At 36.4% G+C, this 15,180-nt stretch overlaps 1 protein-coding gene across 1 annotated transcript; it reads right to left on the bottom strand.

Moving 5' to 3' along the window:
- Positions 1 to 1,764: 1,764 nt before the first annotated feature.
- Positions 1,765 to 14,827, bottom strand: LOC121422462 (prohibitin-like). Its single transcript, XM_041617532.1, has 6 exons — positions 14,455 to 14,827; positions 5,374 to 5,535; positions 4,764 to 4,906; positions 4,051 to 4,167; positions 3,247 to 3,342; positions 1,765 to 2,804 (listed from the first exon to the last, which is right to left on the bottom strand). Exons 1-6 carry the CDS (start codon positions 14,549 to 14,551, stop codon positions 2,592 to 2,594), a joined length of 828 nt encoding a protein of 275 aa, XP_041473466.1. The 5' UTR covers positions 14,552 to 14,827; the 3' UTR covers positions 1,765 to 2,591.
- Positions 14,828 to 15,180: the final 353 nt, after the last annotated feature.

Raw genomic sequence — 15,180 nt, 5'->3', positions numbered from 1 at the left:
ATAACTGTCATCATATTCTTTCATACTTACTGATATAAATGTGTAAAAAAAATCGAATTATTGCAAATTTGGACTTGTGTTTATTCAACCGTGAAATTTAGCCGAAAAAAATTGTATCGTACTTTAGAAAGTACCTTTTACCAGCCTTCTGACTATTTTTCATGATAAGAATGTGGAATTAGTTCCAGTAAAATGGAATCAAAGTCATATTTGGCTTGTGACTTTTGAAAAGTGACATTTTTGCCTTCTGACGGTGCTCACTGAAGCATGATGCAAAATAAGTCCACAGCATTTACTCAGAGGGTAGCTTATAAAATTACCTACACGCTCATATAAAAATGTACTAAAAACTCGCATTGGTTGGGAAATCATTGATGTTTGTTTAAGGGGGACTTACTTTTTTGTTGTGTATATATCGATCATAACCTATATAAGTATAATAATAAAAGGAAAGCTTTACGCCTGCTAGATTTACCGTAAATTTCCATAGCTTCTATCACATAATTATTTAGAATTTAATTTCAAAATCATTTTATAAAATGGCAAATTTTTCTGGCTCGCTTCGCTCGTGGTGACTTTTTACAAATTCTACCACATTATATTTTTGCTATGTTGTGCTGCCTCAAAATATTTCGTTATTATTCTTTTTGTTATTATCATTATCCGCAACTGCTTTGAAGTTATGTGTTGTGTGTGTACCAGCGGATTGATAAATAGTGGCCATCTGCAATGTTTGAAAACATCACGAGGTTCCGGGCACTCGCCCCGGACCAGTTACGGCACCAAGGGGGATTTGCCTCCAGTGAGTTGGCACCCACTTGCTCCCCACCCCCGAAATTTTGAAGAAAAAAAGATGTGTAGTAAATGGTGTCATACGCATCCTATCAAAGCTTTAAAGAGCTCAAAAAAAGCTTTTTCGTTCGTTAACTTAAAGTTTGAAAATTTTCTCATCAATTCTCTATTAACTCCCAATAATATATGTCGACATAAATCTTTTAGGTCATTACATAGAATTCAAAATTTCGCTCGCGTTACGCTCTCGCAGTAAGACTGGTGACTGAGATAATTAAATTATCTGTTCACATGGGGCATAAAATTCCAGTGTTCAAGTCAATATACTTCTCGCGACGCCTGTTACGCCCCTGGTCATCCATCTCTCTCCCCTACTTCTCCTCCTCCTTCTTCGACTCCACTCATCGATTCTTTTTTATACTTTTCATTCCATTCCCTCGTTCTATTTTCTCCTCCTCATTTTATTTCTTATCCGTTTTCCTCTAACCCCAGTCTCCTTTTTCCTCTTCTTGTAATTTGTCTTTTTCTCTCCTCTCCCTAAGCTCTACAGTACTGTATTTAAAAAGAGCATGTGTACGGGACAAGACTTTATTTCATGAAACTTTGGGGGCACCACCAAGCCTGCGTCCAGCCTTGGTAGGGGAAGTAGCCCCTCCCCGACGAAAACCTACACCTATTTTATTCATTAGTCCACTGTTTTTATTCATGAGTCCACTCTTCAAACAGTGGACTCATGAATAAAATAGCGTATCTAACCATGGTAACAGGCGTCAATTTGGCGCACTGTGACAAATGCGCGCATCAGCATTGGACATGTTTTATACACGCGCCCGATACGCGGTAAATTAAGCGTAATTTATACAGGAAATCTGCATTAAAACCATGGACTCAACCGTGGGTTTTCAAAACCAACTTTTGTGAATTCGGGCCAATGAGTTATACAACAAAATAACAACAAAGGGAACTATATACAATTGATCATTAGTTTACATTTTATACACATCTCAGTGAATCTGTAAATTCCAAATAGAAGTCACATAATCAGTTTCATGGCAATACAAAGGTAACAAACATCTTCTTTCCAATATAGAATACCGGTACATCAATAAAATGTTAGGAACTGTATCCTTCTCAATGTATTATGAAGGCAAAGATGAGATATGGATCCACTATGGATAAAAATGATATGAAGAGAGACCCATGTCTAATTCAATATTGCCTAATGGTTTACTATCTATATAACACCCCCTGGATGATGTTACACAGAGTGCTATCCATCTTAAAACATTCTCCCAAAATTATCACTGGATATAAGAAAAATCAAGAACAACAAACAGCTATAGCACTAAATATTGAATGTACAGTAGAAATGTCTCCAAAAGCCTGGAAGTGATTATCATGTACAATAGGTCAAAATACTGTTAACAAAATTTCCGAATGAAATTTATGTATGCATTGTATCATTTGATAATTGGTCACACAAATAGTTAGAATTGACAGATGAAGAAAATATATTTAATGTTAATTCCAAGCCTAAAATGGCTGTGAATCTCATGCATATGGAAACTGATATTTATCATATAAAAGAGCCAAAAGACCCTCAAGGGTTTTATTCAATGTCCTAGATATCTTCACTCAAAAGAATACCAATGCTTCATTAGTGCTTTTGAAATTTACATCTCCATTCCATATAAAGCCAAGCTTACTCAAGATTATGGAATCAATCTTGTTGGGAGGGCTTTGTCAAGTACATCAAATCTGATTTTATATGTATAGGATTATGGGATTACAATAAGCTATCACTGAGGAAGGCTAAGTAACGTCTGTTGACCTTGTGGTAGGTAGGAGACATTACGTGATCTTGACATCTGATAGGCGATGTCCTCAGCAGCTTCCAGCTTCCTCAGCTCAATGAGACCGTTGCCTGCGTTGGCAAAGGCTTTGGAGAGGAGTGAGGCAGCGATGGAGTCTCCCTCTGCGGTGGTAATGGCAGCCTGCTTCTGGTGCTCAGCCTATGTCAGAGAAATGAGATCAAATTGGGAAGTGAACAATTCTCACAGAATAAAGATACGTCTGAGACTGAAAAAATAAAGTACAACAAAATCATGATTCATCTTTCTTTGGGAATCTTTGTATGTGCACCTCATGGTATGGGTACAGCAAGCAGTGCACCAAGGGTAGCTTAGGAGTGGCACAGACAAGCAAACTGGAAGCTGTTGTTTGCTGGTGTACAAAGGCTGGTACTTTAGTATTCAATGTTTGGCTGAGATCCTTGGAGGACAGTTCCCCATTAAACATAGGTGTCATGAACATTTATCATCTGCAAACTTTCTGTCATTTTGATTGGCTGAGAAGAACGTATAACTGACAGTTAACTCGGATGACGGCCTGTCATTGCTTGCGAACCAACCCTGAATTAATTCAATTACAATCAGACAAGAATAGGCCTCTTACCTTCTCTACAAGGAACCTCGCCCTCTCTGCTTCTTGCTGAGCAACCTGCTTCATCTCAACAGCCTGGGTGAACTCACGACCAAACGTCAGATGGGTCTGAAGAAGGAAAAATATCACTGTTAAATGCATCTTCTCGATACTTCATATAGCACTGTTAGAACTACAATACGAACCTACATTCATCAATGACCTGCCACAAGACAAATTGTGGCAGATTAAGCTGAAACAAGTGTAATGCATCTGGCAGTCTTGCCTGCATAACACAATTCAATACATTGCTGGGTTTGAAAACAAAGAATAGCTCTTCACCAAAAACACCATCCATAATGAAATACTAGGTCCATTGACCTTAACTAAGATTTGACCTTAATCATGTGACCTCAAACTCAGGCAGGATGTTCAGTGATACTTGATTACTCTTCTATCAAAGTTTCATGAACTAGATCCGGATGACATATCAAAAACTTAACATTTCAATGTTGACCCCGCCGCCGCAGGAAAAAGCGGCGCCTGAGACTATTACTTAATTTTAGCAAATTGAGAGTGAAATATGTTTTTAAAAATAAGGTAAGAACACTAAATACATTGACTTTTTAAACAATATCTTGTTTCGGAGCTGGTTCTGGTCTGACAACAAAATGTATGTCTGTACAGCATTGACGCAGAAAATGCTGAGGGTACATTGGTTCCCCTCCTCCCACTAATCCAGCCATTCTAGGGCTACAGACAGAATGCAGAATGAACAATGGAAATTGTGCAACCTTGTAAACCTACTTTCATAGATCCAAACTACGCACTACTTACCAATGCGATATCATCACAAATGATTCCAAACTGGTGTGCTCTTTCAACAAGTTCCTCATTGACCCTTTGTGATACAACTTCTCTCTGTGTGATCAGCTCTCCAGCATCAAACTGAGCCTGAAAATATGAAAAAAGTTATGATACAGTACTATGACACTATTTTGAAACTATGTCAATGTTGATACCACAACATATACAAAGTTCATTCAATGATTTTGACGCTGTCACCATCTGAAAACGTCTGAGACTATAGGCTCGCCTGCCTGCAGAGACAATGCGCATATATGATTAAACCATAGCTATTAATAGCTCCATGGTTAAACAAAAAGTTTTGCTTAGTTGTGCGTGGTAAAGCATCATTTATGATTGATATCAAGGACATTCAGAAAGTACAATTACGTATGATATCATCATGGAGCTATAGCTCTATGATATCATTAATTATGCAGCTTTAGCTGTATATGATGTGTTTCAGGGGAGTGCATTAGAAATTCGAGAGGATGATAGATGGGCCCAGAAGCATATTGAGAAATAAGGGAGATGATCATTTTATAATGGCAACATCAGGTCCAAAGAACAATCTAAGAAGAAAAAAGATAAAATATCTTGCGTAAGAGAATACATGTAGCAACACTTTTTGCCAAATAACGTCAGAGAATGTGTGCCACAAATCTAAATCTCCCTACTACATGTATCTCTTCAGGGTCGCTTACCACAACTGCTTTAAGAACTTCATTGGTGATAGACGGAAGGACTCTGTCATCGTAGTCTTCACCAAGGTTGACATAGAGCTTGGGAAGTTCAGAAACTATTGGCCGGAACAGGATACGAAGAGTGATGTTCACATTCTGCAGATCTACAGCATGGAGAAAAATGAAATGAGCGCGAACAGAGCCATGAAAATATGCAAAACAATTACAAATGGATTTTCAATTCAAACATTTCTTACATTGTATGCTTCTGAAGTCTACAAAATTTCCTGAAATTTTGTATCAATTCCTACACACAAACAAGGCAGGTTAGTGTTCCTGAAATTGAGTAATCCTGTGCACCCGATAAAGCTTGTATGCTTATTTTGGTGTGCAAGCCATTTTGCTCCATGTTCAGACCCAGAAGAAAACCGGGTTGTGATGGGAGTTTCTTCCAATATGTTCACACATTTCAGCAAATGAAATAAAACAAAAAATTATGAGTTCTCACAATTATACACATTATGCACACTATTTAATCAGTCTCAGATGAATTTATGTTCTACTCCTCACATCTAGACACAAGCTTTGAACTAGAGAATGTACAGGCTAACCATTAAGAATCAACACTCACCTTTACTACCAGTAGTGACGGGTACATTTCTTGGTCGACTCCTACAGTCATAGATGATAGGTCTCTGGACAAGGGGGATGAGAAAATGTGTTCCCTCTCCCATAACATAATCCTTCACTCCTGCAAATCGGTCAAAGATGACAGCTCTGTGTCCAGCATCGACTGCGAGGAAGGGGAGCGGAAGGAAAAGTGTTAACATACAATTACAGCATGGCTAAAATTCAGCTGAAATATAAATTCAAAGGTAAATTTTCAAAAATTTACATATTTTCTTGTAAAGTTGGATATAATTTTTTGGCATAATCGTCATATAAAAAAATGGATATTATTAGAATCACGCCTACCGGTACCAGAATGCATAAAAATCACTTCCTTTCTCCAGAACACAGCCCCAACTCGCGCACAGCTCTGTAGCTTGCGAATTGATAACACACAGTGTACCACACTTGGATTCTTTCCCTATATGTGGTCGTGGTACAGTCCCCACTCTACGGGAAATCAATTTTGATTTTCACGGCAGTGGGGACAGTTTCAACAGTTTCAACATAACTCGTGATGCAGTCCCTATGCCAAGGGATGCAAAGTTCATTTTGCACGCAGTGGTGAAAGCTCCAACAGTAAGCTATACTTGTGATACAGCCCCCGTGCTATATGGGATACTCAGTTCGTTTTGCACGCAGTGGGTATAGCTCCAACAGTACAGTATACAATACTTGTGATACTGTCCCCCTCACATGAAATCGTGCTCATTCAGCAACAAGATGGGGACAGTTCGCAATGCGACAAGGAATGATAGAGGAAGAAGAAGACTTCCACAATTTTTTTTGGGGGGGGGGCACAGTGGTTTAAGGTGTTTGAAGTCAGACTGGACATAAAAATTGACAGTTTGATTGAGAAACTAACAATAAAGATCAAAGAACAGGAAGAAAAAATACAGAGTCTGGATTTTGAGGTAGAAGAAAAGATCCTGAAAGAGGTTGACATTGTGGAAAAAGAAAATGAGTGGCTTACAAATAAGCTGGATGACCTTGAGAACCGGAATAGGCAAAAGAATCTTGTCATATTCGGAATTCCAGAGAGTAAAGCTGGAAATTGTACATGTAGATGTCATCAAAGGTCATGATGCACGTACGTGCACGGCTGCACGCCAAAATTGCCTATGATTAATATTGGATACATTTCAGGTCATTTCAACATTTTGTGCGCACGTATTTTAGTGCGTAGCGGTGTTACGCAAAGTAAAATCGCTGTTTTTTCATGTATGTGTCTGAATTAATAATATAATTCATATAATTCTGATCCTGTTCTGATCGAATTGATACCTCGATCAGCTCTCTATGATCATTAATGAGGGAATGAGCAATTGAGCATCCATTAAAGTATTCAGCATACGTGCGCATGAGCTCTATTAAACTAAAGGCCATATATGGGCAAAAACATGGTATTGAAAATTCACTGTTGCCATTCAGAATGAAGAGGGACCCCCATTTTTTATCTTCTTATTTCGAGTATAAATCATAGATATGTCTCATTTGACCCTCAATTACATGTATATCATGACATCATCAAAATAGCGTCGAAACTCAAAATTTCAATTTTGCGTGTTATGACATCATAATTATGCAAATATGACTCTAACTCTGTAAATGTTGGTCAATTTTCATCCAATTTTCAATATGTTGTAGCTGAGGGCTTACTCTCTCTGAATTGATGCCTTTATTTTTCATTTCAATAAACGGATCATCCTGAAAAATTGGCAATTTATAGAGGCAAGTCATTTAGGCTCATTTTGTGTGTAAACTCTATGGGAGATTACTTTTCCTCAAAACTAGATATTCTACATTCCTCAATTTGTCCACATGATGAATTAATGTCTAGTTTTATAAATCATTTTTTTTTTTTACAAATTGTCTTTTTTTGTGGTCCTGGTTGATTTTTTTTTAAACATATTTTTATTCCCTATTCCTTGTTTTCTGGCAGTTTTTCAATATTTAATTTCATGGCAGCTAAAGTTATTCCTTTTTATCTCTCTTGCAGTCGCTACTCTTTCATTTTGAACATTATACATGTATGATGTACCTCCATGGGCTTGGATTTTTAATGTTGTCAAATATGTTTCAGTGTTATTTCAAAATTGATTATATATATAAAACTACATTCAATCAATTGTCGAGGGATGCAGGACTACATGTATGTTAAAAGGAGAAAGATTTTTCATTAATTTCGCTCCCTTGATTGTGACTGCTTCTTCAAGAAACTCACTCAGGTAGTGATGATGAAAGATTGAGGCATTCTCAGTGGGGTGACCATGCCTTTTTTTGCTTCCTTTATTTCTAATAGCCATGGTGTAGCAATTCTTATTTATAAAAACTCTATAAATCTTAAGATGAAATGTCTCTATAGAGATCCAAATGGATCTTTGATCTCCATTACGAAGTCAAATTGAAAAGAATTCAGCAAGCTTTAAGTTGCTGGCGGATGAGAAATCTTTCTTATACAGTGTGTATCAAAAAAGCGGGACAGTTTTGAAAAGTCTATAAAAAATCTGTTTCAAATTATTATATCTATATTTTGATGTTAATAGATGCTCTAAGATCTTATCTTTGAAATACCATTTTAAAAAAAAATGTTCATGCTTGAGCGAACACGGGACGTTTTTGTCTGGGGTTCAAAAAGAGGCTTGCGCCAAAATGGCAGAAATGGGAAATCTGATTAGACTTTTGACTAATCAGCAGACTTCCTCTTAATCTTTTCATTATCTTTGCCATATTTTTTTCAATTATGCTGTCAAATTTCATTTACATATTTATTTATTTACCTGAATTATATTGCTTTCATTCAATCTTCTTTCACCTTTGAATTTTCCTTCATAAGTAAGAAAAGAAGAGACTTTTTGTCAACCCAAGTAAGAAGATTTGCATTATCAATTGGGAGAATTTGTAATTATTCAAATCCTTTATTATGTGAATCGAATTATTTTATGGTACCTTTAATAATTATTATGTGAAACAAATTATGTTATGTTACCTATAAAAGACATGAATCCTATTATCAAGGGGTTATTGAATCCTTCACCAAGTTTAATTTTGTGCTTGATAGGACAAACAGGAAAGGATTTATGTCTTTCTATGGCAATTGTGTATTGAGTCAATTTTGAAGGAGCAAAATATGGCAGATCGGGTAAAATGTATTAAAAAGTGAAGCGAGGAAGCAAAAATTTCCACTTTTTAATGCAAATATCAAATTTTGTGATTTTGACATAATATTCAGAAAATGATATATTTCACTTTCTATGTTTTCTGTTAGTTTCCTTTCCACTTTTTCTCCTTGGTCATAATTTTTTATGGGGGGGGGGGGTGGGAGCACCCCGAGCCTCCACCCCACAGTATGCCACTTTTTGTAGCACACAATGAAAGAATAAACACGCTCTCCCGTACTTTGGTTAAAAAATAAGTTCTTGCCTAAAGAAGGAATATTCAAAGCTAAAATAGAACATATTAAAAAGGAACAACAACAGAACTATTCAAGCAAATAAGTAGATTTGGAACTGAATTTTGACCGCATTATTCGAAAATTATGGCAAAGATAATGAAAAGGTTAAGAGGAAATCTGCTGATTAGCAAGAAGACCGACCATCATATTTATCATTTTATGCCATTTTGGCGCAAGCCTCCTTTTTTACCCCAGACAAAAACATTCCGTGTTCGCTCAAGCATGAACGAAACTAAATTCTTTTAATGGCATTTGAACGATAAGACTCCAGAGCACGTATTGACACCAAAATATAGAGATCATAATTTGAAACAAAAAATTTATAGACTTCAAATCTGACCCGTTTTTTTTATACGCACTGTATAGGTGTAATAACTATATTGAATGTGGCTTGAAAAATTATTGATCATGTAACTTTTGCGAATGCTCAAAAAATGGTGGGTGAAAAATATTCTTGATATAAATTATATCCCCCCCCCCCCCTGGAAATGTATTGAATTTTCTTTTTTAGAAAAATTCAATGATGTTTTTTGTGGAATTTCTTTGCTCCAGAAAGTCACTTGGTAATATTTAACATGCTGTTTGGTACAATGTATCTTATATAGCTAGGAAGCTACTGTACATAGAATTTGATGGTCATAAATATTCAGATCTAAGTGCTTGTCAATATCTTTGGTTCAATAGATCCATTCGTTCGAAATCTTATCTTTTTTTCCAATCCTGGTTTCTGACTTATTCAACCCTCCTTTTCAGGGCCATAAAATATTTAAAGAATTGGTATTCCTGCTGAAGATAGAAGGAAATTTATTTTTTATTGAAAATATACCTGGAAAATGGATTGGGAATTCTGATGTTGATAAAGTTGAAGTTGATAAAACTATGGTCCAAAAGCTTTTTTAAAGCAGAAAGAAAGTCCCAAAGAATGCATAGATTACTCTATTTGGCTCTGATGTTCCCAACAAGAGATACTTTTCTTGGTGTGATAATGTACATGTACCTATTACTTTGAACTGAGGAAAAAGTACACACTTCTTTCTTGTAATATTGATACAAAATTTAGATCCCTTTATTTTAAGATTTTCCATAAGGCTCTCGCTCTAAATGAGTTTCTTCACAAGATTAAAAGAAAAGATTATCTTGTGTGATACCAGAGATGAAACATTGGTTCATATATTTTGCGAATGTGATAAGGTAACTCCAATCTTGCAAGATGTTTTGGATGTAATCTCTCAGAAATGTGAAAATTCTATTTATTTAACTATTTTTGAAAAATTATTTGGTATTTGTGGTGATAAGTTTGTTTTTGCTTTTGAAATATTACAATACACTTGTTAAATTTAAAAACAACCTCCCCAATTTTAATGCATTTAAATGCTTTGTCAAGAAACAGAGACAAATTGAATATTTGTTAGCCCCCAAAAGAAACAAATACCTACTCACTTCAAGAAATGGCATTTTGATTTGATTATCCCTGGCTCTTCTTTTTGCAAACTATATATAGAATTCACTTCATCTCTCTTGCTGACTCTCTCCTCTCCTCTCTCACTCAGCATTTGTTGTCTGCTTTTGTTTTTTTATCATTAATTGATTATAATAACAATGATGATAAAATTGATAATTATCTAATAAAACTCAAAAATTTTAAATGAGTCTGTGGAATGGAATCGATGGACGGAAGGCCAGAGGTACACTGTACACTTTTCGATAATTAATAAAATAATAATGATAATTATAATCAAAATTCAATAATGATAATAAGAAAGAATAATAAGGATGGTGATAAAGAATAATAATAAAGAATGATAGAAATAATAATGATAATACAAAAATAAAGATTAATAATCATGACAATAATAGCAATGACAATACATTGTAAATAATGATACCGGTAATCATAATACCCAAACGTTTTGAATGAGTCTACACTGATTTAATTTGAAGGGGCACACTTTTCCTGGTGAGACCCCCCCCATTCTGTCTTCTTCTTTCTCGATCATTTCTTGTTATCACATTGGTAAACTGTCCCCATCTCGTTGCTAAACGAGCACGATTTCATGTAATACTGTAGCATCACAGGTGTAGATCTATCCCCACTGTGTGCAAAAACAAACTGTGTATCCCATGGTGAGGGGACAGTATCACAGTATAGCTATACTATTGAAACTGTCCCCACACATGCGCCAGGACTGAGCTCAGAAACTCGCGCAAAAGACGCGCATGCGATGTTTTGAAATCAGCGGCAAATTATTTTTACGTGTGAGGAGTGAGGAACTCCATGTTGGCTCGACTAAATCACCAAATTTGAGGTTAACCGGAGGATGGATATGGAGCGAAATTAGGATGTTAAGAAATTAAGCTTTCTTTTTTTTTACGCAATTTTGAAATATAATTTTTACAATAAATATGCTTTTTTTCCCCTGTAGACTCGGAGTATCCGGGCGAATTTTGTACCCTCCTAAATCATGTTCGGAACTTTAAGTTTGGGTAGGAGTAGACAAAAAGCTTCGGTCTCTGTCATGTTGGTTGTTCCGCTGAACTCTGTTGGCTCTACTCACCAAATACAGAGACAGAAGACCGAAGTTCTAGCTCAATCTATACAGGGGGCTTAATGGCCATGTTTTAAGTTTGGAAAAAAACAGGGAAGTGAATTTGCGTGACAGCCAAAGTCACTGTTTTTTCCCTGTTTTTGGTTAATTTTGAGCCAAAACGGAATAATAGTTTTTTTATATTTTGGTAGAGTTCTTTTATAAGGCTGCAACCGATTTTAAAATCGACAACCAGTTTTACCACAATCGGCGATCACCTAACGATCTTTGATCATGCCCCTTGAAGGAAAAAATCAGATATAAAATATTGGCGTAGATCTACATGTAGCTACAGTGAGTGATCATTCAGAACATATTTCAAGATTTTTAATTAGGGAGAAAGATGGGGTATTACATGTATCTCTGACGATGTTTACGAGGATAGATATCTTCTCTTCAACCTCGTGGTGATAGCGGACGCCGCCGTGAACTTTTAAAGGTTGCATTACTGACGGAGATCACTGCGCTACTCTCTTACATCATTTATTTGTCTTTTGCAACTTCGTCGGGAGATGCTTCATTTATATTTCTTCTTGGAAATCAAAATTTAATAAGATAGTAAGAAATTGATTTGAAAACACAAGCTCCCCAAAGCATTTTAATGACATGTTCCGAATCATGGCGTGTGCTTGCGAGTTGCGACTTCTACTACATTTCATTTGCACTTGCATGCGTCGTATGAGATCAAGAGATCATTCAAATAATTCAAATCGCTAGCACCTAAAAATAAAAGATGTCCCGCAGACTCCCGCTGATCGTCCGATTGTTCATTAACCTGTGATCTATGAGAAATATTTTCATTTTATTTTCCTCTGCGAATTTGCTTTGAAGATGCATCTCTCGTTTATCTTTCTAAATCACTTGGTTTATTTTAGAGCAGTTACACCTTAAAACCCCTTTAAAACATGTTCTAAACGATCACACGTGTTGGCGACTTCCCTTCCAATTCATTCGTCTTTGTGACTTTTTCAGGAAGATGCGTGCGACCGTGAACAAAATTTTGATGTATTCCTTTGTTTTTCATGTTTTTAAACATCGCCGATTCAATTTTCAATTCAATTTTAGAAGCTTAACTGCTGATCGATTTTGGATCTGATTTTTTATCCTATTTACATCATTATTCTTTTAATATATTTTTATGAAATAAAGACAAAATTCGATGAGCCTCGTCAGGGGGATTTTGCATTGTTAACCCCTTAATGGTGGCTGCATGATAGCGAGTCGTCTGTGTACGAGAAAAAAAAATGTGGAAAAACTCCTCGAAACAGACGGCTGCTGGCTGCCAGCTTTCTAGGGTAGGTGGAGCGTAGTGTAGCGATAGCGAAGTGGAGCCTGCACGAACATCAATTGAGGTACGATACTTACTAGAGAGCTGGCAGCCGTCTGTTTCGAGAAGTTTCTTAAATTTTCCATTTTTTTTATTTCTCCTCATACACAGATGGCTTGCTTTCGTGTAGCCACCATTAGGGGGTTAACAATGTTAAATACCCCTGACGGGGCTCAATGATTTTTGTCTTTATTTCATAAAAATACATAAAGTAAGATTACTATTCCATATTGGCCTGAAATGCACCAAAACAGGGAAAATAAACTTAAAAAGGGGAAAACAGCGACCTACTCCTGCTGTCGCACAACTTCACTTCCCTGCTTTATCTGAACTTAATACATAAACATACATGTATGGCCATTGAGTCCCCTGTTGGCCTGTACAGATCGAGCTAGAACTTTGGTCTCTGTATTTGGTGAGTGGAGCCAACGGAGTTCAGCAGAACAACCAACATAACAGAGACCAAAGCTTTTGGTCTAGTATGATTATGATACATATATTAGTATAGCCTGGACTGGAGGCATCTGGGGAGTAAAAGTCATATACTCTACGTATGGTCACTTCCCACTGACGCCTGGGATCCCAAGCTATATTCAGCCACGTACGGGTACAAAACCTGAAACTTTCGCCCCCGAGAATTCTACTTTCCATCTAAAAGATGTAGCCCTAAAACAAACATGTACATGGGGTCCAACTTCATTTCCAACATTTCTGCGATATTAATTTTATTTTTAAAGAAGAATTCCTTTAAAAAAAATGAGAATTTTTTTATGAAAAGATGGGAAGAGCTTACAGCCATGTTTACGTCGCCATCTTGATTTCTTTGTCTTCCGGTTGGCGACAGCACACAACTCGCGCAATTTGCATGCTGTCGCCAAGCGGAAGACAAAGAAATCAAGATGGCGACGATTTGCAGGCTGTCGCCAAGCGGAAGACAAAGAAATCAAGATGGCGACGATTTGCGTGCTGTCGCCAGAAGACAAAGAAATCAAGATGGTGACGTAATCACGGCCGTAAGCTCTTCCCATCTTTTCATAACAGATTTTTCGTTTTTTAATTCTTTAAAAATAATATCAATTTCAAAATAAAAAATCATTAAAATATCACCAAAAATACTAATTTCCATACAGTTTGAGTTTCAATTTATTTTTCATTAGTAACTTGGGAAGTTGGCATGGTTGGGGTAATTTTTGTACTCACCGGGGTGCTCAAAAACTTGTATTTTGGGCATATTTTTAACAGCCTTTATTGTGCAGTGGAAAGTAAATTGGCACAACAATTGTAGTTTTTCAATCCCTATTTCAATTAAGATAAAATAATTCAAAAAATTAAATTTACTGTCTTACCATTGCTTACGCAATTACGAGCCAAATTATATGATGAATAGCTGTAATGGAACCCGACAGTGTCAAAAAATCAGGCATTTGTCCCAAAGAAAAAGAGAAAATAAGCCAAACATTGCCAACCTTTATTTCACCACACAGGGAGGAATAACAGAGAACAAGGTTATACCTTGTTCATCATAGAATCAGAATGAGTGATAGTACGTACATGCTCACTGACTCAGACACAGTCACACAGTTAACACAAAACACAATTCACATAAACTTAGCGAGATTCACCACGTCCAGTAGTCCACATTCACTAAAAATATAATCTCGTCATAGATTTCCTCACCATTATATAAGGCCGAATTTGCAATGCCTCCTACAACTGCAACACCAATACCAATACTTCCTAGCCTAGAGAAAAGTTGATTCAAAGCTGCTGCCATTTTGTTCCCTCGTCGCCGTTACCTCGCTGTGAGTGTGATCCAGAGATTCCAGGGAGTCCTCAGGGCGGGACTGTGTAGATTTCGCAAGAAAACTGTCTTAAAATAGCGAATGATCGATTCCTGTAATCTTTATGCGACTAAAAATGGTGACATATGTATTTTACTGATATGAGATCGTCACAAAAAAGCACTATCCAAGATCAAAATAGGTGGAATTTGATCTCAAAATCCGCCTCTTTTTTTCCACCAGTGTAGTCAGTCCGGCACAGAATTGCATCATATGCGCTATGCACGTGTATATAACGAGATCTCATACTACGGTAGTCTTAAATATGTAGGAAAAATTGGAAAATCATGATAGATTTATTTTCTCCATCGTATCATTTTCTAATTGTGCACTGTCTACAGTCTCATTTAATTTATTTCTGCCAATTTCCATGTACCTCCAAATATGAAATGATTCCAAAATTACACTGTAAAGTAAGCCACGATACTTCAAATTTGCCATAATAATCAACACTTTGATTGTTGGCATCAACGGAAAGACAAGACAAGACTTCCAATACATCTAAAATCGTACCTACTAGTATTCCAATTCAAGCAATATTGGTCAAAGTAGAAAAACAAGA

Source organism: Lytechinus variegatus, chromosome 1 (genome assembly GCF_018143015.1).
Source record: "Lytechinus variegatus isolate NC3 chromosome 1, Lvar_3.0, whole genome shotgun sequence".
NCBI lineage: Eukaryota > Metazoa > Echinodermata > Echinoidea > Temnopleuroida > Toxopneustidae > Lytechinus > Lytechinus variegatus.
This window is presented reverse-complemented; position numbering and strand designations above follow the sequence as displayed.